The sequence below is a fragment of the Callorhinus ursinus genome, unplaced genomic scaffold (assembly GCF_003265705.2).
Source record: "Callorhinus ursinus isolate GAN/ISIS: 27379988/994484 unplaced genomic scaffold, GSC_fseal_2.0 scaffold74, whole genome shotgun sequence".
Taxonomy (NCBI): Eukaryota; Metazoa; Chordata; class Mammalia; order Carnivora; family Otariidae; genus Callorhinus; species Callorhinus ursinus.
This window is the reverse complement of record NW_027397136.1, coordinates 2208327-2233523: the sequence shown is the minus strand read 5'-3', so window position 1 is coordinate 2233523 and position 25197 is coordinate 2208327. Positions and strand designations below refer to the sequence as shown.

Here is a 25197-nt window from a genome sequence, read left to right as displayed (position 1 = left end):
GGGATCATGACCTGAGCCGAAGGCAGACGCCTAATGACTGAGCCACCCAGGTGCCCTTCAATGATGAACATTTGACATTCATCGAATGGCTGCCAAATGCTAGGTGCTTGCCAGGGCTTGTTTGTTTGTTGTCTTCATTTTGCACAGAGCCCCTCGCTGAGGCAGCGCAGACCACGAGCCTGGCCTCCATCACTGCAGCCTTCACCGGGGAAGCGAGCAGGTAGCCACGGGAGCAACTGCGCAAGAGGGCTGGAGCTCTGTGAAGGAGGCCCAGCAGAGCCATCAAAGCAAGGAAAGAATCTCAGCGGTGAACCAGAAGCCCCTTTAACGTGCCCCGGCCTGCCTGAATTTGGTGATCTTGCTTTTTCCTGAAGCAGCCAGAGTTCAATTGTATTGAATTCCCCAAATCAGAACCTGTGAGACCCACAGACCAGGTCTGAAGCCGGCTGGCAGTGAGCCCCGTGGTGATGGGGGTCTTAGCCCTGGGGGGAGACGAGCAAGGCGGCCAGCTTGGCTTCTCACCCGCGAGGAAGGAAGGGAGGCCCCGAACGCTTTCTGTTGATGCTTTTCATTAGAAAGCTGCTTGGCACTTCTTCCCCATGAGGATTTAGGAGCTCTTCCATAGCCCCATCTAAGGGTCAGCTTGAAACATAGGGGCAACAGCTCGGGAGAGTAACGTAACTTAGAGGGACTGGTTTCCCCCCACATAAAAAGCCAAGTGTCATTTCTGCATGAGCAGTCGGCTGTGGGGGGGGTTCGCTGGCAGTCTGTCCTTTCCCACACTGCCGCTGGAGCCCAGCCAGCCAGACTTTTCCTCTGCCCTTGTCCCTGCTGGGGGACAGCTGGGAGACAGCTGGGGGACGGTCGCTGCACCCACCACTCGAGGCCTCTGGGTCCAGAGCGGCTGTTTCTGCTACTCTTTCCACGGCAACATTCACCTCCCACTTGTTGATAAAAACCAAACAACCATCCTGTTTTTCCAAGTGGAAATTGCCAATGTTTGAAGCCTAAGGTTGGCAGCTTCAGTAAGATTCCAAGACAGCAAGAAGACTAGAAAAGGGGAGGCAATAAATTCTCACCCAAACTGAGTTCCTGGGATGGAATGACAGAATTGTTTAGAAAAAAAAGAAGAGTTAGCATAACTGTGTTGAGAAAATTCCGTATGTGCAAATCCAGATTTATAAGTAGTTCAGAGTGATTATTCATATAGTAAAATGGCTAGTGTATATGTAACATATATAATACACATATTATGGTTCCTTTAAATAACAGTGGCATACTTAAAAGCCTTTGGGCACCTGACAAGCAAAATGAATGTGTGAAGCAGCCAGGAGAAATGCAATGGAGAACAGTGGGATTTGGTGGAATTAGGGAGCCTGTGCACCCCTCTCCCACTCACCAAGACATTCCTAATCCAAAAATTTTAAATCATTCTGTTAACCAAAGAGATTTATTTCGTTGTCTGCCAGTTGGTGAGCCTGCTTTTTTAAAATAGTAAGATTTCCCCAGGGGGCCTGGGTGGCTCAGTTGTTAAGCATCTGCCTTCGGCTCAGGTCATGGTCCCAGGGTCCTGGGATGGAGCCCTGCATTGGGCTCCCTGCTCCTCGGAAAGCCTGCTTCTCCCTCTCCCACTCCCCCTGCTTGTGTTCCTTCTCTCGCTGTGTCTCTCTCTGTCAAATAAATAAATAAAATCTTAAAAAAAAAAAGATTTCCCCAGGTCTTTTTACAATATGCTTCAGTTGGCAAAAACAGGAACACATTTCCTTGATCGCACAAGATACATTTTTATTCTAATTAGCCCGTGACAGAGAGAGGTCATCCCCCTGCCCAGAATGGGGATCCAGAATTCCATTTCTTTGCTTCATTCACCCTATCCAAGCCAGGGAATTTGCAGAAGTAGGTGGCAGTTTCCCAGGAAAATATTTTTTCCCATAGAACCAGACTCAGTGGAAATAAGGTTACTTGGAGAAAGATGAGACCGCTTTCCCGTCAACTCCTCAACTCTCTTGAAACAAAGTCCAAAACCACGGCTGCATGCTTCTAAAACAATTTCCTATACCACACTGGTCGGTGGCCATACCTCTCCGTTTTCTTGGCTAGAGCATCTTTTGAAATTAATTTATCAGGATTTAGGAGAAGGAAAAATTCCTTTCTTACCTTCTGCATGGAATGAGACTTCCGGGGCACCTGGGTGGCTCAGTGGGTTAAATGTCTGCCTTCAGCTTGAGTCATGATCTCAGGGTCCTGGGATCAAGCCCCTCATCGGGCACTCTGCTCAGGAAGGAGAAGCCTGCTTCTCCTTCTGCCCCCCTCCCTCATGCTCTCTCTCTCTCTGGCACTCTCAAATAAATAAATAAATAAATCTTTAAAAAAATAAAAGAATAAGACTTCTGGGGGGGACTGCTTTTTTCCCCCCTCAAGTGTGACAGACAAGGAGGGGTCAGCTGGGATGTACCACTTTTGGGAACTGTGCAGGGCCTGGAGTCTCAGGGATTTGCTCTGCCTGGTGTGTGGGTTTATTCTGGCCAGGTGTGAGTGGCCACTTTCACACTTCTCCAGGCACTAGGAGCTGGAGACCTGGGAATCGCTTTTCTCTGAAACACCAAGAACTAGATTTTAGTGTGGAGGCATCAGGATCTATTTCTGTGTGCCTGTCACCCTGTGCTGTGATTATGTCCATTTTGCTCCCATACTTCCCAGATTGTGAGAAGTTTTTCATCGTGAATGGTAAACAGTTTGTCGAAGAAGGGCAGTTTTGCGTTTTTCTTGAGGGGCCAGATTAAAATCTCACTGCTCTTACCCCTTCTAATCCCTTCGCCCCCACCCCCATCCCCAGAGTATTATTTCTCCTGCAAATGAGAGAAACAAAGAGAAAAGACACTATATGGGAGATGAGTAATATTCTAGCTGGGAATACCTGCTCCAAAAAAACCTTTAATTTTATTTCCACCAACCATCGGGAAAGTAGATCACACAAAAGAATGCTCTGCCTTAGGGCTGAGAGGATTCATTGAGAAAAGCTTAGAAGGAACAGCTAGAGAGACCTAGAGACAGAGAGGCCCTTGGGAGAAATAATTAAGGCTGGCAGGGAAAGGCTATGTTAATTGAGCTGCGAAGAAAGATGAGCATCTGGGGATTCTTTCAAGAGGTTACGGGATTTTCTGATCAAGTCTTGGGTACATAATTGCATTCATCTTTGGTCACTACTTTAAAAATATTTTTTAAGGGAGAAAAGTATACAAAAAAATCCATCTAAGAAAACAACTAGCTGTAGGACTAAATGGTAAAAATTGGGGAAAAAAAAAAGGAGGGGGGTTTGCGGCCGGCAGGGGTGGTTTTGCCAGAAGGCGGTTTTGGTCAGATCCTCGTTTCCTGGAGTGAGAAGAGAGGAAACAAAATGCTGAGCTGGCCCCTGGCGTGGTCACGGCAGCTGGTCCTACGTGTATAGCCAATGCAGACCTTGCACTCCACGAATGGTACCCGTGTGGTTTGCGCTGACCACCCTCCCTCCCCAGCAAGCCCACCCGCCCGCCCTCAAATAGTTATCCCAAGTGGTTGTCTCTGTGCCTAAGTTTTTCAATCTGCATTTAAGGCATAGGTTTCTTTTTGAGTATGAGGACCCTTTTTTAAGCTCCTCCCCACAGAAGGTCACGTGCCCCCGAGACTACAGTTGTACTTTCCACTGAGGAAATATATGAAGATCCTCTCAAACCACTGGGTGTTAATGAGACTTTCTCTCATTTTATTTATTCATTTATTTAAAAAAAAAAAAAGCTCTAGGCCCAACGTGGGGCTTGAACTCACGACCCTGAAATCAAGTCATGTGCTCTGCTGACTGAGCCAGCCAGATGTGCGGACTTGTCCTCATTTTAAAATGTTTTTTGAGGGGCGCCTGCGTGGCTCAGCGGGTTAAGCGTCTGCCTTCGGCTCAGGTCATGATCCCAGCATCCTCCCTGCTCCCTCCTTTCAGCTCCCTGCTCAGTAGGGCGTCTGCTTCTCCCTCACCCTCTCCTTCCCCCAGCTTGTGCTCTCTCTCTCAAGTAAATAAATAAAATCTTTTTTAAAAAAAATTTTTTGGGGAGCATCTGGGTGGCTCAGTCGTTTGGGCGTCTGCCTTCGGCTCAGGTCATGATCCTGGGGTCCTGGGATCGAGCCCCGCATCGGGCTCCTTGCTCAGCGGGAAGCCTGCTTCTCCCTCTCCCTGCTTCCCCGCTTGTGCTCTCTCTCTCTCTCTGTCAAGTAAATAAATAAAATCTTTTAAAAAGTGTTTTTTTGTTGTGTGATATAACATATGTAGAACAATGCATAGAGCATATATACACAACTTAATACATTGTTATAAAGGGGACCGCCACGTACCCATTACTGAGGTTGGGAAATAGAACATTGCTGGCACTCCACAAATTAATTCTCTTATGTCCTATCCTCGTCACAGTCCCCTTTCCACCCCTGAGGAAACCACTCTCCTGATGGTCACAGTCATTGTTTCCCTGCTTTCCCCATGTACTGTGTATGGATCCCTATGGATTCATAGTTTATATATTCTTTTGTGACTTGCTTCTTCTCAACGTCATGTTTGTAAGATGCACGCGTGTTGTTGCGTGTAACTGTACTTCATTCACTTTCATCACTGCCTAATATTTCATTGCATTAATATATCACAATTAACTGGTCCATCCATTGTTGATGGATATGTGTGTTGTTTCTAGTTTGAGGCTCTTTTTTTTTTTTTTTTTTTTTTTTTAGAGAGAGAGAGGGTGTGAGTATGCAAGCCGGGCAGAGGGGAGGAGAGGGAGAGGGAGAGAGAATCTTTTTTTTTTTTTTAAGATTGTATTTATTTATGAGAGAGAAAGAGCAGAGGGACGAACAGAGGGAGAGGGAGGGGCAGACTCTGCGCTGAGCCCCACATGGGGCTCGATCCCACGACCCTGAGATCATGACCCGAGCCGAAACCAAGAGTCAGACAACTAACCAACTGAGCCACCCAGAAGCCCCTCCAGTTTAAGACTTTTAATAGCACTGCTATTCTTGACATGCATCCTGGTGTGCACGTGGGCAGACGTCTCCAGGAAAATGGAATTGCTGCATTATCAGGAACACTTAAAAAAAAAAAAAGTAACAGCTTTGTTGAGCTATAACTCCAATACCATACAATTCGCCTGTTTAAAGTGTACAGTTCTGGGGTGCCTGGGTGGCTCAGATGGTTGAGCATCTGCCTTCTGCTCAGGTCATGATCTCCAGGTCCTGAGATCGAGCCCCATGTCGGGCTCCCTGCTCAGCAGGGAGTCTGCTTCTCCCTCTGCCTCTGCCTCTCTCCTGCTTGTGCTCTCTCTCTCTAATGAATTTAAAAAAAAATCTTAAAAAATAAATAAAGTGTACAATTCAGTGGTTTTTAATCTATTCCTGGGGTTGTGCAACCACCACCACCACAATCATCAGTAACACTTCCAAATGGATTAGGGTTTTATTAATTATAAGGGTCTACGTACATGGAGATCATCACAGTGGAAGTAGGTACACATATGTATTCCTTCCAGAGACAGTGCTTGGCTTGCATATGTTCTTTGGTTTGGGGGCCCCCAGGTAAGGAGCCACTGGTTTAAGGCACTGACAGGTAGAAATTTGCCATTAACATAGATACATGTTCCCTGAAAGATTTAGCGCATTTATTCCTATCAGCTGCTTTATGGCAGAGGTTCTCAGATTCGGGTGTGCACCAGAAGCACCTGGAAGGCTTGTGTAAACAGATTGCTCGGCACCATCTGCAGAGTTCAGATTCAGCAGGTCTGGGTGGGGCTCGAGAATTTGTATATCTAATCAGCTTCCAAGCCATACTGATACTGTGAGTCTGGGGACGGTACTTTGAGCAACCTGGTAGCTGGCTATTACCTTGGAAATCAGAGAACTGAGCGTGGAAGGAATTCATTCAATCATTCCAAAGATAAGAATTAGACAAAAGACACTTACAAATTGTCGGAGGCAAAGGAGGCCATTCTCAGGCTCTTGTAGCTCGGGGTGGGGCCGCGGGAGCAGAGGTTGGGGAATATGCTTTGTAAATACTACGGAGGCCCAGTCAAGAGGACTTGACAATTGGTTGGGCGTGGAGGGTAAAGGAGAGGGAGGAGTCAAGATGAGCAGCAAGATTTTAGGCCTGGATCCAGGAAGAGACTTGGAGGACAAAGAACAAGCAAGATTGTGAGGGAGAGTGTGATCAATCAGTATCTCAACTCCTGTACTCAGCTCTCTGGGAAGATTTACCCAGCCACCATTTCAGGTCCCGTTACTGCAGATCACGCAAGTTTACCTGGGCGACAGATGGCTGAATGCTCGATGGGAATTCAGTATCGGGGTTCAGAGGGACTCCATAAATTTAATGAACAAGAATGAATCTGAGGACATTGGAAATTATTGAAGTCCTTCTTTATTGCAATCTCTCTCCTACCTTTCCCAAAGCACCTTGAAATTTTCTGTCTGACCAAACCCCATCTTTATGGGAAATCCTTCTTCCCCTTTTCTCCTACTTAAAGCCTGCACATTCTTCAAGGTCCTACTCCATTCCCACATCCTGACTATGAAGCATCCCTTGGACTCTTCAGGCACTTCGTGTGTCCTGCCTTTCAGAGTAGGTTTTTCATGTTTCCCACAGCTAGACAAAGCACTGCAAAGAGCACCGTCTTAGACTTTTTCAGATTATCTTATAATAAACAGCTTTAGAGGCTGCCTGCTACTCATATCCTTGAGGAAAAGGCAGAAACAAAGCTGAGACCTGGAATCTCCAGAATCTCAATTAGCAGCTAACAGTAGATTCCCAAATAGGGATACATTAGTAGAAGCAGCTTTTTCTGTGGGCTGGGCCATATGGAAGCTAAAAGGACTCCTTTGTCTCCATGAGACTGGCCTCCATAACCTGCCTTCTATTTTCTCTCTCTCTCTTTTTTTTTTCTTAAAGATTGCATTTATTTTTTTGAGAGAGAGAGCCCGAGCTAAGCCTGAGCTGGGGAGAGGGGCAGAAGGAGAGGGAGAAGCAGACTCCCCACTGAGCAGGGAGCCCAGCGGGCCTCGATCCCAGCACCCTGATCCAAGCTGAAGGCAGATACTTAACCGACTGAGCCACCCAGGAGTCCCCATAAAGGATTTTTTCCCCTATATTCAAAGCGAGGATAATAACGACATAGATCACATAGAATTTTAGCGAAGCTTAAATGAGAAAACTGGATATAAAATATTTGTCTCAGTGCATGTACAAGGTGCTCAATAAGTGTCCTCTAGTATCAAGTATTGTCACCAGTTATCAACCAAGAGCCATTTACTATTGTCTAGTAAAACTATACTAGGCACAGTGGTGCATACAGAGGAAGTAGGGGAGGTAAGTTTGTACGTTCGGGAAACTTTGCATCTACTGGAAGAAATATGCACAGTTCCAAGGCAGCCTGTATGGAATGGTGTCTTCACAGTGCTAAGGAAATCCCAAGTCAATGGAAAGATTTCCATGGCGTGGAATTAATCAAAGACAATTTTACGGAGGAGGTGAATCTTGAGCATGGACTTGGAAGTATTATTGGAGATGAGAAAGCATCCCTGGGAAGAGGAGCAGAATGGGGGCTTGGGGGAGGGGGGGGGGGGCAGGGCTTGTTATAGGAGCAGGGGGAGATTGGAAAAGAGACCCCAAAGCGGGAACTTCCGGAGAAGAATGAGATGTGAAATGGGCCAGGCTGGGAAGTTTAGAATGGTTGAAGAGCTGGGAACCACTATAAGTCTTCAAATGGGAATATTATGATGCAAGATTTGTGTTTCAGGAAAACTGGTGTGGGCGCCATTGGGTTAGACCACAGAGGACTGCTCTGGTATTCAGGTATATTTACCTGAAAATAGAGAAGGAAATTACTGAACCTGAGTGCATTTTAGGAGGTGTTTGTCAAGTGTTTTTGAGATCCGTAAAGAATATTTCTTGGGGCACCTTGGTGGTTCAGTCAGTTAAGTGTCTGAGTCTTGATCTCGGGGTCGTGAGTTCAAACCCCGCGTTGGACTCCATGCAGGGTGTGGAGCCTACTAAAAAAAAAAAAAGAAAAAAAAAAAAAAGAATCTTTCTCTACAGTGGTGGAAATGAAGTGGCAGAGGGGAGAGAAGTCTCCATCAGACTGCTCCTGCCCTACCTGCCCCCACAGAAATCATGGAATCACTGGAGACACTGGGAGTGTGGCCGGAGTTCACAAAGGGAGACACTCCCTTCCCAAAGACTGCTAAGAGTGTCTGTCAGGAACGCTGACAAAATTGCAAAGGTATTTTTTTTTAAGGAGGTCCCACGTCCCAGTTCGAACTCACAACCCCAAGATCAGGAGTCGTGTGCTCTACCGACTGAGCCAGCCAGGTGGACTGCAGATGTATTTTTTAATCACACGTTCCATAGCTCCTCCTTGGGTCACACAGAAAGAATTAGCCAGTGGCAACCAGGAAAAGGCTCCCATGAAGGCTGTTGGGTTATTTCTGGGTAGGTTTTTAGGTGTGAGGGTGCCTGTCTGGGACAACGGGGCAGGTGTGGGATGTGACACCATTTCATGTGTGACTCATACCTTACTTGAGTTCTTGGGCTCTGGCGGAGGTCAGTCCTGAGCACCCAGTGGTGGCTTTTGTGAACAGCTAATGACCTTGTCAAAGCCCTTGCCGTGGGGGTGGGGGGTGGGGGGTTGTGTTTCATGGTGGCACTGCTCTGAGGTGTGTGTGGAAGCACAGGTCAGCCCCGCTTGTCCGCGTCTTTCTCCTTGGGCTCCTACCTCTGGGCTAACTACTTAAGGGAATGAAAAATGATGACCGAATCCAAAAAAGCAAGAGGACCTGGAGCCCTGTCTTCAGATATGCACCCCTTTGGTTGTGATGGTAAAGCCGGGCATCGCTGTCTCAGTAAGGGACATGGCACAGTGGGGTCCGGGATGTGGGGTCACAGCCCAGCCACCTCCCTATCTCCACAGCAGTTTGAAGAGAGGTGGGCTGGGCAGATATTTCAGAGTCTGGCTTTCCCTACATGACCCCGAAGAATGTACACTATCACCCTTTACCGTTCTTGATTCTCGTCCCGCCTTTCCTTCTCCTTGCAGTATTCACTGGACCTACCCCAGGAGGCGTTTACTTGCTCACTGCCGTGTCTCTGGCCCTTAGAGCAGTAACTGGCACAGACGAGGCCCCCAGTGCACCTTTGATTAATGACTTTAATGAATAAACAAATAACTGACTGAAGAAGTAGGGCAGAGCAGATGGTCTGACCAGCTCCTTCTGGCCCTCTGGAGGCATCTTCCCCTTCCCTGGCCCTCTCCCACTAAAGGACAGAGACCCTGGAGACCCCCGTGTTTCACTGTGTTTGCTAGTGGCATTCACCCCCCAGCAAGGGGAGAGGCTTTCGTTCTCTGAGGAAATCCGTGGTTATGACAAAAGGCAGAACAAGGAATTCCCTCCCCTGTCTTTTCCGTATTTACTAGATCTTTCTTCCTATGCAAAGAAGAGCCTCCCCTGGTTGAGTCCTGCTGTAAACCTCACCTGTGAGCACAAACAGGGCTTTCCATGTGTCCCACCCATCAAAGCCCAAACTATCCGGCTCCACCCAGCCTCCCTCCACCTCGGCTGGGCTGAGGCCAGAAGTGTTTCCATGCTGCCCATGCTGAGGAAACCAATCACCAGTCTTCACTTTCCTCCTCCCAGCTCGGCACCAGGAAAGCCAAGAATGTAAGCCAGGGCCGAGAGCTGGGCCGTCGGGCTCTGTGACATGCTGAGGGTGGCTCACATCTGCCTACATCCTGACAGAGAACATCCTGAGGGGTTGTCGTGGAGGTGGTGGTGGGGGGATGGCGTGCAATTGCGCGTGCCACACATCTGGAAGGCAGAGAAAGAAGTCACCACACGTGCGGCAGTCTGTTTTTTCTTTTGAAAGTTTTTAAAATATATATATTTTTAATGCACGGCCAGTTTGAGGGAAAGCACAGCATGGTAGGAACAGCTGGGCCGTGAGCCCTGTCTCTGTTTATGCTCGTGAGGCACCGAGGGGTGGGATTAGCAGCTCTTGGGAAGTTTGGCCCTAGCTGGCCTGTCGCTGGGAAGTCAAAGCCACAGTGACCGTTAGCAGGCACGGACTCCTGTCCTTGGCTCAGAAACGGTGCCCCCCCCCCCACAATGTGGCCTCGGTTGAACCAAGGAGTTGCAGAGCCAGAAAGATTTCACAGGAGCTTGACGAAAAGGTGTGGCAGAAGTGAGAGACGCTGGTGTGAGGGGGCCATCCCTGGGGATAAGACGTGTCACCCGTTGGGAGACAGAACTCAGCTCTCGGGCGGTAGGAACGTGTGAGGATGTGTGGGGCCGGCGGGAGGCGCGGTGGCGGGAGGGTAGCTGTGGGGGAGGGAGGAGGACCACAGGGGAATGGGGGCAGCTCAGACTCCTCGGTCCCCAAGAAGGACTGGTAGGTGGAGTTGAGGATGTTTGCACAAGGAAATCCTTTGAAGCTCTTCTCTCGTCCTCCCCTCTCTGGACCTGGTTCCCTCCCCTCCATAAAGCCATTAGCTTCTGGTGCCGGCCCTATCTCTGCTCCATCTCTCTTGGTTCCAGTCGGTGCATTCACAGACCTCCTGCCCTGAGGGACGGGGAGGATTTATGGGGGGTAGAAGGTAGAGGGGGAGGGGGCATCCTTTAGAGGAGGCGAGGTCTGTTAGGAAAGTAGGGTGTGGGGAGCTGTTAGTTGGCGGCGCTAGAGGCCGGATCATTTCCGAGCGGGCTCTGCATGACAAAGGGGAAAGAGCAAGTTTCTTCTTTGATCTGCCCCCTGCCGGCCCCACACACCTGCCTGTTGGTGCTCCCGCCCCAGCTGAGACCTCAAGAAGAAAAACCAAAAGGGGGTGGGGACCAGGCTGTAGCCCAGTTTCCCTGGATCCTGTTCAGGCCATCTTCCTCTCTTGGTGGCCCCAGGACAAAAATATCTCCTAGGCTGATGACCCGAAGCACCTGCCGCCCCCTCCCGGAGAGCCTGGAGACCCAGGGCCGCGGGAGCCGCGCGGTGAGATGGGTGGGGGCGGCTGGGAGCGCGCGCGCCAGTGTGTGTGTGCGTGTGTAGAGTTGGAGGTGTTAAGGGGTCCTGGGAAGAAGACTCATTGGAGATGTGGGGTCACGCCCTGGATGAAACCTAAGGGGGAAACGAGGTGGGGGTGAGTGGGAGGGGGGCGTGTTTTTATAGACTTGCTCTAGGATCCAGAAGCAAGGATTTTCCACTTGTTTCCAAGGGCTGGAGGAAGGGTGCTCTTTCAGGGGATACAGGCACAGGCGTGAGTTACAAAAAGCATAGGCAAAGATGTGGGAAGCTCTTGAGCTACAAGGGAAGGGGTCGTTGCTTCTGGAAGATGCGTCCTCAGCGCAGACCGTTGAGGCCGGCGTTGCAGACCAAGAGCTCGCTGTTGCCGTCAGTGCTCCGCTCCTGGCCGCCCCTCGAGGGCCGCAGCGCAGAGGAGGAGGAGGAGGCCACCTAGGAAGAGACCACTTCACCCAAGGGAGCTTTAGGGGCACATGGCATTTCTCAGAGAAGCTGCCCTGAGAAAGTGCAAAGTCCTTGCCCTTCTGTCTGCTCTATTCCTGGTAAACAAGAGCTGGGATGTGGAAACTTCCTTGGAGTGAGAAGGGTACAGATTGGGAGGGAAGACTCCTATTTGGCTGCAGGCAAATCCAACTCACCAGCTGTTCTTAGCCCAGGAAGGAGCGCTCTGACCGGAGTGAGACGTACAGGGAGGAGTGGATGGTGCCCTGGCTTCTTTGGAGGTTCTGGAAGAAGGGCAGGTGTGAGCTGCAGCAACCACAGCATCTTCCTTGATGCTACCTGGAGCACATTCTGTTCTGGAAATGACTTGTTTTCATTTCTCTTTCCTAGTTTCTCAGCTCATTGTTTCCTTTGGAATTTGGTCCTGGGTAGGGTTCCCACAGTTTGGGGTAAGAGACACAAAAGCAGTCCCCTGGGGAGAAGAGTAGCAGTAGGAGATGGAGGGTGGAAAGAGGCTGAATCTCTTCGTGGGGGGAGCAGAACTTGACATTAGCCGCCCCCCAGCACCTCATCCTTGGTGCTACCCGCCCCCCACCTCCTGTCCCCGGGTCCTGGCTCATCGGCTGCATCTCCACATTGATGCTCCCTCCCTTCTGTCTTCTCCAGGGAGCCCCATTTCGGAAGCCGACCGCCCCCGGGGTCTTCCCAGGGCACTGGGGGGGGCTGAGGCCGAGGCCCACCATGGCCAGCCTCCTGCTGCTAGCCGCCGCTCTGCTGTCCAGCTGGGCCCAGCTTCCGGCCGAAGCCAGCTCCTGGTGGTGAGTGAGAGCGGCTGAGGCCCTTCTCTACAACCTACACCTCCTTTGGTAATTAAATGTGGAGAAGGGTCACCGTGTGTTGTGATCATTCCTTTATTGGTAGGAACCCTAAGGACCGCTTTCATCCCAAGAAAACTAGGACACCCTCTTCTCGCACAAGCCCCAGAGGTAAAGGGTCAGCGAGGATAAAGGATTAGTTCATTTGGGCTTTTCCTCTGATCCTGTCTGTTTTCCCCTTTTTGAGGACCTTCCTCCGTCCCCATGGGTTGTTAGAAATAGCTCTTGCGTTGCTATTGGATCAATGAGAACACTGATTTCTTTTATTCCGGTGGGGGTAAGGAGAGGAGAATTCCTATTTCCTAAGTCTGAAGACCAGATGAGAGGTTGAGAGATTTGCAGGACCCTTGTGTGGCCTTCTTTTGTGTTTTCAAGACTATTGTCATGGCCAAGTCAACCTGGAAATGGCCGGCCCTCCCCTCCTATCTTGCCTGGTCTGGGCCCCGCTCACATTTGTACTCAGATGGCACATCTACAGTCCTCTCACCTAACTGAACACTTTACTCTGGTAGAGGAGGAGCAGCCAAAGCGAGAGCCCCTGAACAGATAGAGTGGGTTAGGGGATTTGTGGGTGGGATATGGAAGTGAAAACCTTTAGACTGTGTTGTGATGTATGTAAATTGGCTTCTGTCTGCAAGGCATAAGGGCAGTGCTATTTGAAGGAATTCATTGCTTTCCATCACATACCCTGCGTACAGGCTAAAGTGAACAAATCATCTGCAGCCCCTGAATGAGTCATGTGCTCTCCTGTTAAGGTTTGGCTGTTTCTGTCCTCCGCCTGGAATGAATGTCCTCTGCCCTCTCTGTTGCCCTTCTCTGCCTGCCCCCATCCCTTAAGACCCACTTCACACTCTGGCCATTGCCTTATAAAATCTTTTCTCTGGCTGTAAGAGCTCTTTCTCTGTCTGATCGCTGTGGATCCAGAAGCTCAAGGCTGGCTTTGGCCCTTGACACCTCCCGTGTCATCTGTTTTTGTGCTTCAGTTTCCTACAGTGCCCTTTGAAGGCAGGGCCTCTGTTTGAGGAAGCTTCCTTTCCAAACCCTTTGTACAGGGCCTTGCACACAGAAGGAAAGCCCTTGCTACATGTGTCGAATGAATGACTTCATGCTGCACACGGCACACGCTCACCCCTTGGCCTTCTGTCCTCTCTCTGGCTCTCCACTGTAGGTCCTTAGCTATGAGCCCGGTGCAGAGACCCGAGATGTTTATCATCGGTGCCCAGCCCGTGTGCAGCCAGCTTCCTGGGCTTTCCCCTGGCCAGAGGAAGCTGTGCCAACTGTACCAGGAACACATGGCCTACATCGGGGAGGGAGCCAAGACGGGCATCAAGGAGTGCCAGTACCAGTTTCGCCAGCGGCGGTGGAACTGTAGCACGGTGGACAACGCGTCCGTCTTTGGCAGAGTCATGCAGACAGGTAAGAGCCACTGACACATGGCTGGCTAGAGGAGCCGGGCTCACCCCCCAGGCCTGGCACAGGGAGCCCTCACCAGTGTCTAAATGAGTTCTTCAGGGCTTGGAAGTGGTGTGCAAGGGGAGAGGGAGACGCACACAGGAAGCGGAGTCTCAGATGCCGTGTTGGCCACCCAGCGAGCGCTCCGGCGAGCCCTCCGCTCCCAGCTTCACCCTGTCTGCAGCAGTCAGCGGCCGCTCGCTCTGGGAGGGTGGCAGAACAGTGGAGTTGAGTCAGACTGCTCTTTGTCTCAGCACAGGGGACGGGGGCTGGGGGGGGCATGCTTTGACAGCATTGGGTAGAGAACTGAAAATTGCAGCTCTGAAAGTCTAGATGACTTTTACCTCTGCCACTTGGACCCTGAGAGAGAGATAGAAACTTTGGGCCAAATTGGTGATAGCCGTCATTAACCTGACCCAGATCCAGTCCTGGCTTTTTCATTCTAAAGGGATGTGTGTGAATGTGGGGGAAGGGGACAGACCCAGAAGAAAGATGAGAGGCCACCTCTTCCTGGATTCCTGTCCCTTCCCCCCCCCCTGCTCTCCGTCTGCCCTATTGCTTAGATGGAGGTGTGATTTGGGGTCTAATTGTTTGAGGTCCTTTTGAAATGCAATCCTCCCCTCCCTGGCAAGAAATTGAGAAATCCGGCCCTATTCTACTGGGTCTGATCGGCAGGGCCATAGAAGGAAGGTGTCAGGGCACTGTATTCTCCTGTCTCACATTCTCCAAAAGAGTTTCCCCTCCAAGGAAGGAGGGCATTTGGGAGTTACCTGAGGCTGAGTTTTTCCCAAAGAACGATTTTAGCAGCAAGCAGGGTATGAGGAAGGCCCCTCCCTCCTGACCTCTCTCCCCTACCCATGTTGACAAGTGAGGACCAGGGGAAAGGATGCTTTGAACCTTGCTGCCTTCGTCCTTCCTTGAGTATCAACTCAAGGTCTAGACAAGGAGGGCTCACGTGTTCCTGCCACAGTCTTACTGGGCAGCTTTCCTAAAAGAATGGACTTGGGGTTAAGTGGGACTTGTTCATAATTTATTGATTCTCCTCAAATACACTTAGTATCTGGTGAAGTCTTAGCAGCACTCCCTGCGCTGGGTTCTGGATGAGGAGAGCAGGAGAGCAGGAGGACCCCAGGTGTAGGGAGAGGCATCCACAAATCACTTTCAGGGACCTAATGCATGCCTGACATCCCCTAGATCCTTTTCATGTGTAATTTTGTTTGAGTGACAGCCAAAAAGTGAGCTTTACTTGAGGAAAAGAAGGAGTTAGCAGGAATGGAAACGCCACTGGGTGCGGACTGGCTTGGGGGAATGACTTGTGCCAGCCGGACCTCCCATTCTCCCCGGACCCTGTTCTGTTAACGAACGGAACCCCCTGCTTGCCTTATTTTCACAGTTTCTTTTTGTAGCTTCCCTGCAGACTTATGCTACCTGGGGAGCTATCCTCCATTCATGCCCTTGATCCCAGGGTGGCTCCTGGGGAATCCTCTCTCTCTCTCTCTCTCTCTCTCTCTCTCTCTCATATATATGACTTCCAAGAAAGTCCTCCCTTCTTTGAAGCTGCTGCCAGAGTCCACCACCAGAGGGCAGCAGAGCACCTTGGAGGGAGCCGTGGTGCATGGCTCAGCCTTGGTCAGGGGCGCATGGGGGGCACCTTCCTGGTAGTTGGGTGGCACTACTGAGGGACAGAGAGGGAGGGCGTGCTCCTGTCCTGCTGTCTCCTCGTAGGGGGAAGATGCCATGTCTCTCTAGCAGCATCATGGCTGCGGGTTTATTAGTCTTTATCCTTGAGATGGTTTGTTTCCACTCTGAGTTGTTGCACGTATAGAGAAGCCGCCCAGCTTGCTTGTCCATTCTGAAGCCCTGCATTATGTCTTGCTGGCTGAGAGCAACACTAGTAGTCTGCACTTAGCAGAGGACCCAGTTTCTCCCCAGGAATGCAGAGCTGCCCATCCTAGGTGCTCCAACCAAAAGAGGCAGAGCACCTGCAAGGACAGCTAATCCACCTGAGGACAGAGTGGGATCCGAACCCATCAGGATAGGCCAGGACGGTCAGAGCACAGAGTGTCTGCAGTATTATGTTCAGATGCGGGCACATTATTTTGAAAGGCAATTCTGAGAGGCATGATTCAGCTCGGAAAAGCATGTTTGCTAAAGAACTGAGGAAGAAATCAGACTTATGTAGCTGGAAATGACAAAACATAAAAGGCCTATCAGTTCTTTTCAAATGCTGAAAGGTTGTCAAATGGGAAGGGATTAGACAGCGTAGCTCCAGCGGGCGGAAGTTACAGGGAGGCATTTTTCAAATGACTATAAGAAAGAATGTTCTGGTGATTAAAGTCATTAAAAGATGACGGGCTGGGTTGTCTTGAAAGCCCAGCCCGCTTCCCTGAGGAATGCTGTGAAAAGGAAGAGTCACAGTGGGAGGGATGTGGGTCGGGCTGCAGATCAGGGCTCCTCCCTGTCCCAGGATGCCAGGTCAGGGGCTTGCGACTCCATCTCAGGAAGACTTCTCAGGCATGGCTCCCCCACCGAGGGGAATAGGCCCTCCTCCCGACAAGCCAGTCGGTCACCCTAGCATCCTGGTTGCTCATTCTCCTAGTCTGACTACCCTAGATTAGATAGAGCCCTGGTCTCTGGCAGTGGATTAGCACTGACTCAGATGTCAGTCCTGATGGCTGAATCATGAGTGTGACTTCCCACCTCATCTGGGTTTTTCTTGTCCTGCTCCTAGTCTACGTCTGACCAGAAGCTGACCCCTGGTTCCTTGAGAAAAACTGACTTGGCCAGTCTGGTCTGGTTGCAAGCTTGACTGTGTCCTACCTAGACAATCAAGAAGGAGGGCAAAGTGAGAGACCAGTTGAGGATTGTAGATTGCTTCTGTCTCGACCTGCCAAGACAGGATTATGGGAGGTCTACTTTTTCTTTTTTAAGATTTTATTTATTTATTTGAGAGAGAGAGTGCACAAGCAGGGGGGAGGGGTAGAGGGAGGAGCAAACTCCCTGCTGAGCAAGGAGCCTGATGTGGGACCCAGGACCCTGGGATCATGACCTGAGCCAAAGGCAAATGCTTAACTGACTGAGCCACCCAGGCGCCCCTATTTTATTTTATCTTTAAAATTTTGTTTTTTATGTAATCTCTATACGCATCGTGGGGCTTGAATTTACCACCCCAAGATCAGGAGTCACATGCTCTACCGACTGAAGCAGCCAAGCGCCCTACTACCTGCCTTTTTGATTCTAGCCATCCTCGTGAGTGTACAGTGGTATCTCATGGTGATTTTTTTAAGATTTTATTTATTTGTCAGAGAGAGAAAGGGAGCACAAGCAGGGGGAGCACCAGGCAGAGGGAGAAGCAGGCTCTCCACTGAGCAAGGAGCCCAATGCGGGACTCGATCCCAGGACCCTAGGATCATGACCTGAGCCGAAGGCAGACGCTTAACTGACTGAGCCACCCAGGCATCCCCTCATGGTGATTTTGATTTGCATTTCCCTGGTGGCTGAGTATTATTAATTATAAACATTTTTATTGAAGTGGAACGTGCATCATAGGAGTTTTTAAGTGGTTCACTGCAGCAATAGAGAGGAACACAGTTCAGAGTTTCTACTGGAAGCGATCTGGACATTTGGTGAGATGGTGCTGAGTATCCTGTGGATGTGGTTCCCCAGTGCTCTCAAGTTGGGAGGCAGCGTGGATCCCGTGCAAGACAGAGGGAAACAGCATGGATGATTCTGGACATTGTAATTCTGGCTCACTTCTCCTTCTCGTCTCTGCCACTGTCTAGCTAATGGCAACAATAAAAAAGACAGATGTGTGGCCCATCGAGGAGTGAGAAATTGGCAGCTGTGAGGGAGAGGTTTTTGCTAGGATACAGAGTTCTACTATTGGTCCCATGATTTCTACTCTGGCTCATTCTGTTCATCCCACATGTCCCATAAATTCCTTAATGCCCACCCTTCCCTCCATTTAGGTCTGCCTCCTCGGAATCTACTGGCCATGTACCCTTCCCTGGAATGGATGTTAGCGTGGGCCAGGGCTGGAGGGATTCATTCTAGTCTGTGTGTTCACAGGGTAGGGGAGGCAAATTTCTGCTCGTTATGAAGAGCAGTTTCCAACCCTTAGAGCCATGGGAAGTGAAAGACGCTTCTCCTGACATCGTTTCGCCTCCTGGGAGTGTTACCGGCCAGGCGATGGTGTTGTGTCCAGGAGAGGCAGAAAGAAGGAAAGGGCCTCCGTAGGAGACTGGCATCCCTCCCCCGTCTCCCGCCTTCTCTTGCAGGGAGCCGGGAGACAGCCTTCACGTACGCAGTGAGCGCCGCGGGGGTGGTGAACGCCATCAGCCGGGCCTGCAGGGAGGGTGAGCTCTCCACGTGCGGCTGCAGCCGGACAGCGCGGCCCAAGGACCTTCCCCGGGACTGGCTGTGGGGCGGCTGCGGGGACAACGTGGAGTACGGCTACCGCTTTGCCAAGGAGTTCGTGGATGCCCGCGAGCGGGAGAAGAACTTCGCCAAGGGGTCGGAGGAGCAGGGCCGAGTGCTCATGAACCTGCAGAACAACGAGGCGGGGCGGAGGGTAAGCGGAGCTCCCCCACCTCCACGCACGCGCGCGCCGCAGGCTAACCAGCTGCTCCTGGGCGGAGCTGGGAGCCGTAGCCTGGCCGTGAGGAAGGGGGTCGTGCTGACTGCGGTGATGCTGACCTGCAGCCGCCGACCTAGATGCCCGCGTTGCCGACCTGATCCATTTCACAAGGCTCCATTCCCCAGCAGGGCACGTGCAATTGTCATTTTTATGAACCTTGTTTATTTCTCCCCTGGACAGCTGTCCCTAGAGCACTTAGGAGCAGCCTCGTCATCAGGATTCCAGGCCCTCGAAGTAGAGTTCTTGTCTTCACTGCCCCTCCTCTGCAATGGGAGCAGATAGGACAGCCGCCAGTTAAGGCCGTTAGACCCAGCCTAGGGTTTATGATTTGTGAGAGGTGCAGGCGGAAGCACAGCTGACTTTTAAGGGCTGCTATCACGCACATCCGGAGGCCCGATCCAAAAGCAGGGGTCGGCGCTAACCGCAGACACACTTCTACACCCAGAGTGCCTTGCGGGAGCCGAGTGGGAGACAGAACCATCTTTTGAAGGCTGTCTCACCAATCACATGTGAGACGTGACTGTTTTTGAGTCTCAGTTTCAGTAGAAACTCAAATGTGGGCTTTGAGGTGAGCGTGGTTTCCCGCACGTGTGGAGCATAGCTGGGCATCGGCTCTAGGCTTCCCTGATGGCCAGGCGGAGGGCGTGCGCCTTCTCTGCCTGCACCTCGCTCGTGAGGACCTCACCCCTGGGCACATGCTCGGTCTCTGCTTCCCTTTGCTGCTCCTGACATGGTCCGCCTCCGCCGCAGGATCCCGGAGGGCTCGCGCAGGCAGCAGCTTTGCTTGCCGCTGGTTCGGAGTTATCCCGTGTGGAGGGGAGGGTGGGGGTGCATCAGGGTCTCCCTTATAGAGAGGCGTGAGATCTGAGTGCTGGGTGGTAGGAGTCGCTCCCGGCACAGGGCCAGGGTGGACCACAGACCTCTCAGGAAGCTACACAGACTTCTTTCTGGGCGTGTTTTCTGCATTCAGGTCTGTGTCAAGCCCCTGGCTCAGGGGCCCAGGCAAGATACTGTCGTGAGACCAAAGATGAAGTAATGAAACAATGAGACTAGCAGTTTCCTGAGAAGAAATCAATTCAGAAAGTTTATGTTGGTTCATTGGTGATTCAGGAACAGGATGTGGATATATTTCTAAAAGTAATTACCAGTTTAAAAGATCGACTCATGTTTCATAGGAGCACGTATCAAATAAATAGAATTGAAATGGCTTTTCTGTGAATTGGGACCTGTGATGTTGGCTTGGTAGAACGAGGTAGGCTGGTGTAAACTTAGTCCCGTCAGTAGTGTGATGTCAAGTTGAAATCAGTGTTGGTCATTTGCCCCGTGTCTTCCTTTCGGAGCCCATATCCGAGGCTAGATGTGGGTGTGAGGGGTTGTGTTAATCCGGGGCAATATTAGGAGTTCTGGCTGTTGCTCTGGTTCAAACCAGGGCACAGAGAACAGCACGGTCTTAGATGACTATCCACTCTGAGGGCATCTGTGGGGCCACCTCTGTCCCCCACAACTTCCTCTCTGGCACTCTGCTTGTCAGTCTTTGGGGCTCTAACCACGAGAGGACTGGGAAAAAAGATCTTCACTTTATCTCCCGAATGCCCAAATTCTATCCATTTTTTAAGATCTCAGTTCAGATACCACCTATTCCTAAAAATCTTTCCCATCCTCCATCATTAGTAGGCTCTCTGCCTCTGAACTGCGGTAGGTCATGTGCTACATTTTTGAGGTCTGGCCTACTTCACCTCCTCCCTCTGGCTGGAACTGGGATTCTGTCCATAGCTCCCCGTGCTTTACACGGGTGGGTGGGCGCATGTGCATCCGAGCAAAGTTCCCATATTGCCGCCTAGGAAGAGGTCAAATTCATGGAAGGCTGTTTCCTGTCTCTACTCTGAGCTATCCTTGGGGCGTTGGGGCAGATGCCGAGGTGACGGCATTCATCCTAATCTGGGCTCCACTGCAGTCACAGTCTTGACCCCACTTCTGCTGGCTCCTCGTTTTATTGCCCTTAATTGTTTGTTTGTTTGTTCTGGCCCTTATCTTGGCCGACCTTCCTTCCATCTGCCTTGTTTCTCACTTACACACCTTCCCCGTCTTCCTCTGTCTGTCTCCCTGCCTTTGGGCCCCCTTCCCCCAGGCTCCACACCTCTTCCACAGTCTTTATCTCTCCCTTTGCTTCTGTCTGCACCAGGTTGGGAATTCCTGTCCCTCTATTTTTTATCCTCTCTCCCAGGAGCAGGCCTCCGCCATCAATCACCATCTGAGGCCAAAGGTATTCACCTCCCACCTCCTCACACCTACACAAAAAAATTCCGTAGGAAAGACTAAAATGGTGGCAGGAATGGAAAATCCCCTGGATTGTATTTTACAACCAGTTAATTTTATTTTTTTTAAGTCATCTCTACACCCAACATGAGGCTCTAACTCCCAACCCCAAGATCAAGAGTCGCAGGCTCCACCGAATGAGCCAGCCAGGCATCTCAACCCCAAATTTTTTTTTAATGGACTATCTAGGATCTGATATCTTGGCCACAGAGTAGATCTGGGGCATACTTTGCAGGAAATTTCTCTTGGCCTTTGAGAGTCTCTAGTAACCCCATTTTAGACATTGATGGCCAGAGCGGTGGGTTGATACTGCCTTGTCACTCAAGGGCTTAAGCACTTTCCAGATAAAAGCTGCCTAATCCTCGTGACATTACTATCAGTTAGTTACCAAGCTCAGTCATACCATTAGACAGTGCAGAAGAGGGACTTAGGGCTTTGCCAGGAGGCAAGACGTAGAACTAAGGAAATGTTTTAAAAATCAGCTTTTATTGCTTTTTCAGTTAGCAGGAAAGGCTAAAAATTGGGTTTTGTTTTTTTTTTTTTGGCCTTCTCCTGTCAGAGGAGCTTCTATGTATTATCAATAGTGAAATACTTAAGAATACAACTATTGTATTACAGTGTCTTTCTTCATAGAGGAGGGCTGGAATGAATGTCTCCTTAGTGAAGATCCGTGACACTTTCCTCTGGGATTTGTTTTACGAAAGCTCCCGTTCTTACTCTGTGGAGTCTCCTTCAACTCTCCTTCCTCCAATCTCCCTAAGTGTTGGCTTCCAGTAGAGATGCTTATCCCATCCCCTCGGTCACTTAGTGGCAGGGTACACAGTTTCAGGCCCTTAATGTTTCCTGCTTCCAGCAGCGCCAGATGCCTGACCTCCTTCTCTAAACCAAGGGCCACTTCCGGAGGAATGTCAGGCCCCAGCTCAGACCGGGGTGGGGGTGGGGGGGAATATGTGCCAGAAGAGAGTAATTGCAGACCCCATCTTTGAAGTGCCTGTTGGAATGGGGTGTTGGGTTTTTTTATGCCCTGAGCCTGGAGCTGCTAGCCCAGTGCTGGTGCCTTTAACCTTGGGGAGGAGCCTCCTTCCTTCTCCACCCTAAGCCGTTTTTAAGCCCCAAGATTGGAGTGCAATAGAGCTAGGCATTCTGACTCCCTTCTGGGTGGCCCTGAACAGATTACTGAGCCTCTCTAGAGCTTCAGTTTCTCCAACACAAAATAGTAGGAATAATTCCACACCAGAAAAGAAAAAAATCAGGAAGAGTTTTGACAATAGTAATATGAGCTGATGATGCTGAAGCTATTTCTTGCACCTGCAGGGGTGTCGGCACAGCGCTGAATAAAGACACAATCTGGGGACTCTTGAAAAGAAATCTGAGAGAAATCCTTGAAAAATGAGTCCCGACTCATTTGATGACAATGGCTGTGGCATAAGAAAATGTTCTGCAGCGGGCTTGCATTTTTATCCTGCCATCTGTACGCCCGGGCCTGCTGCCAGGGCCGTTGGACACAATGCATCAGGATGCTTTCACTGAAAAGCACTTTGTAAGCAGCATTCTGGTCGACTCTTGCTTTTTAAAATTTTGATTTGGGATAACCCAAGTTCAAATCCACTCCACATTGTTGTGGTTCAGTGGCTTTGGGATGGATTTGTTTTCAGATGAATCACCTCTGTTGGTGAGCCCAGCGACCCGCTCTTGCCTGGCCCAGGGCCCCACCCTCTACCTCCCCACTCAGCCTCTTCAGGGGGTGTCTGCCTGTGCCGGGGTGCAAGAAAATGGTCTTATTCACAAGTACAGCGTGATTTGTGGTGAGGCCCCTATGACTCCGTGGAGTTAATGACCAAATGTGTTATAACACAGAAAAAGGGACTGTTGAGTTCTTAGGGGATTTGGCGGAAAGTCATGGAGAGCTTTTGCAAACCCCCGCCATGCCTGCAGTTTCTGTCGCAGGCTGGTAATATGGCTGGATTTTTTTTTCCGACTGTACTCCATCTCATGCAAAAGCCAGACGCGGTTTGTTGGGTTTGTATTTGTTTGTTTGAGACTTTGGTCAAGGTAGAAATATCCTTTTTTCCCCCTGATCGTAAATATGATACATGTATCATAACAAGTTTGAAGCAATAAGAAATGGACAAAGTAGGAAGGGCAAGGGCACCAAATGCCATCATCCCTGGAGCATTGCCTCCCCAGTGTTTTTCTACGTGGTGCTCCTTTCTTTTATCTGCTTTCAATCTGGGTAACCGAGCTTCCTGGAAAGATCTTTCTGTACATTTGAAGACCACTCTCCCCCCCCCCCCCCGCCAGCCCTCTTCCGTATTTGGCTCCTGGCGCCCCCCAGGCACCCTCCTGACATCTTCCCCCGGGGGTCCTCCTTCTGACCGCCTTCTTTCTCCTCCCCTCAGGCTGTGTACAAGATGGCGGACGTGGCCTGCAAATGCCACGGCGTCTCGGGGTCCTGCAGCCTCAAGACGTGCTGGCTGCAGCTGGCCGAGTTCCGCAAGGTGGGGGACCAGCTGAAGGAGAAGTACGACAGCGCGGCCGCCATGCGCATCACCCGCAAGGGCAAGCTGGAGCTGGTCAACAGCCGCTTCAACCAGCCCACCCCGGAGGACCTGGTCTACGTGGACCCCAGCCCGGACTACTGCCTGCGCAACGAGACCACGGGCTCGCTGGGCACGCAGGGCCGCCTGTGCAACAAGACGTCGGAGGGCATGGATGGCTGCGAGCTCATGTGCTGCGGCCGCGGCTACGACCAGTTCAAGAGCGTGCAGGTGGAGCGCTGCCACTGCAAGTTCCACTGGTGCTGCTACGTCAAGTGCAGGAAGTGCACGGAGATCGTCGACCAGTACGTCTGTAAATAGCCAGCGGGGGGCGCTCTTCCGGCCGCTTCTCCACTGCCTCACAAAGTTTATATTATATAAATCTATATAAATCTATTTTATATTTGTATAAATAAAGGGATGGATGATAAATAATTAAAAGAAGAATGGAAAGGAAAAGCTTATTTAAGAGACGCTGCTGGAGATGTTTGAGGATTGCACTGTGCTCGTTCTCTGCTCCCCGGGGGGGGGGGGGGCAGGGGCTTTCCCCCCCTCCCTCAGGACGTCGGGACTTGGGGCTAGTCGCTGTCTATCCACCGTGGCCTTGAGGAGACAAGTGGCGGGTAGATGGAGAAGATGATTTTGTCTGGAAGTCTGGAGTCTGGCGGCTGGAAGACCGCCCTGTGACCCCCGTCATTAGGCCAGGAGGCCCTGTGCAAGGTGGCAGGAACTGCGCTTACACCATCCCGTCTTCAGGGTCTTGTCCAGAATACGGATTGGTTCCGGAAGAGGCCCGGTGCTTTCTTCCCCTTTCAGTTGTGTGCATCCCGGCAGAACCCACAGTTACAGGAATGAGCAGAGGCCCGATGTCATCTCTGACAGGTGACCACAGAGGGACCCGCGCCTCCCCAGACTCCCAGGCCTGTCTGTCCAGCGAGAATTACTGTCCCTCCACAGTTCACTAGGTCCTGCCAACAGTTCCCTGCCCCGAGGGGAAAGGGGGTCAACTGGCCTGACATGTTAGGAGAGAGATGAACTGAATGTTTCTGCCAGAGCCGTCGTCGAGAGCCAGGAGCGTCCCTGGAGCGAGCGAACGTTGCACTGTGCTCCCACAGGGAGAGGAAACGGGGTGCTGCTGCTGTCACTTCCTCCACCACCGGGCCCCCCTGAGCGACAGGATGTGCGACCAGCTCAGGCTCGGCTGGCCTGGCACACTCTTTCCATCTCTGCCCCGGATGTACAGTGTCTCTCTGACATTAAATACCCTTCACTGGAGTCTCTCTCCCTTTCCTTCTTTGGACACATGATTATCTTTCATGAGTCTCCTTTTCTTTTTGATCTGATCCTTAGAACCCTGCTACGAGGCATGTGCGTGTGGGAGAGGGTAAGGAAATGGACACTTTTTAGGGCTCTAGTCTGGTGGTTGGAGACAGAGACAGAATATTATGAGAACTGAATAAGGTAAAGCATTTAAGCACTCTCCCCAAGGGCCAACACAAAGTTAAATCTCGTAAATGCTAGCTATTACTCTTACTTTTAGGAACAAAAAAATTCAGAGATTTCAGTTTAAAACTCATGTTGACCTTCCCTTCTTCTCCCATCCTACAGCCCACCCGGTCACCTCTGGTTTATTCACTGGGTTCTTGGTAAAGCACAGGTGATGGGGACACTCTCTCCAGGCTTCTCTATGTTGCCATGTCCAGTCTTGGACTCCAGGATCTGGAGCCAGGAGAGAGAGAGGAAGGCAGAGCTCAGGGATGATCCACGAAGGGAGATGTTATATTCTAGAAAGGGAGGCAGTAGTTCCTGGGACACACTGATCCAGGTGCACTGGAGTGACCAGCCTGCAAGTGACCCAGTAAGCCACCCCATAAAGAC

The 25197-nt window shown here is 50.8% G+C and overlaps 1 protein-coding gene across 5 annotated transcripts in view; it reads left to right on the top strand.

The window, feature by feature from the left end:
- The window catches only part of WNT5B (Wnt family member 5B), a 105251-nt gene extending 80657 nt beyond the window's left edge, over positions 1-24594 (top strand). For 2 of the 5 annotated variants that reach the window (XM_073887013.1, XM_073887014.1), the window contains 4 exons: positions 12170-12321; positions 13547-13794; positions 18108-18400; positions 23182-24594. In XM_073887013.1, coding sequence (XP_073743114.1) covers positions 12170-12321; positions 13547-13794; positions 18108-18400; positions 23182-23640 — 1152 coding nt within the window. In that variant the 3' untranslated portion in view covers positions 23641-24594. Of the gene's footprint in view, positions 1-10903; positions 11033-11893; positions 11953-12169; positions 12322-13546; positions 13795-18107; positions 18401-23181 lie in introns of those variants that run through there. The other 3 variants (XM_025851993.2, XM_025851992.2, XM_073887015.1) reach the window with 3 other exon arrangements.
- Positions 24595-25197: the final 603 nt, after the last annotated feature.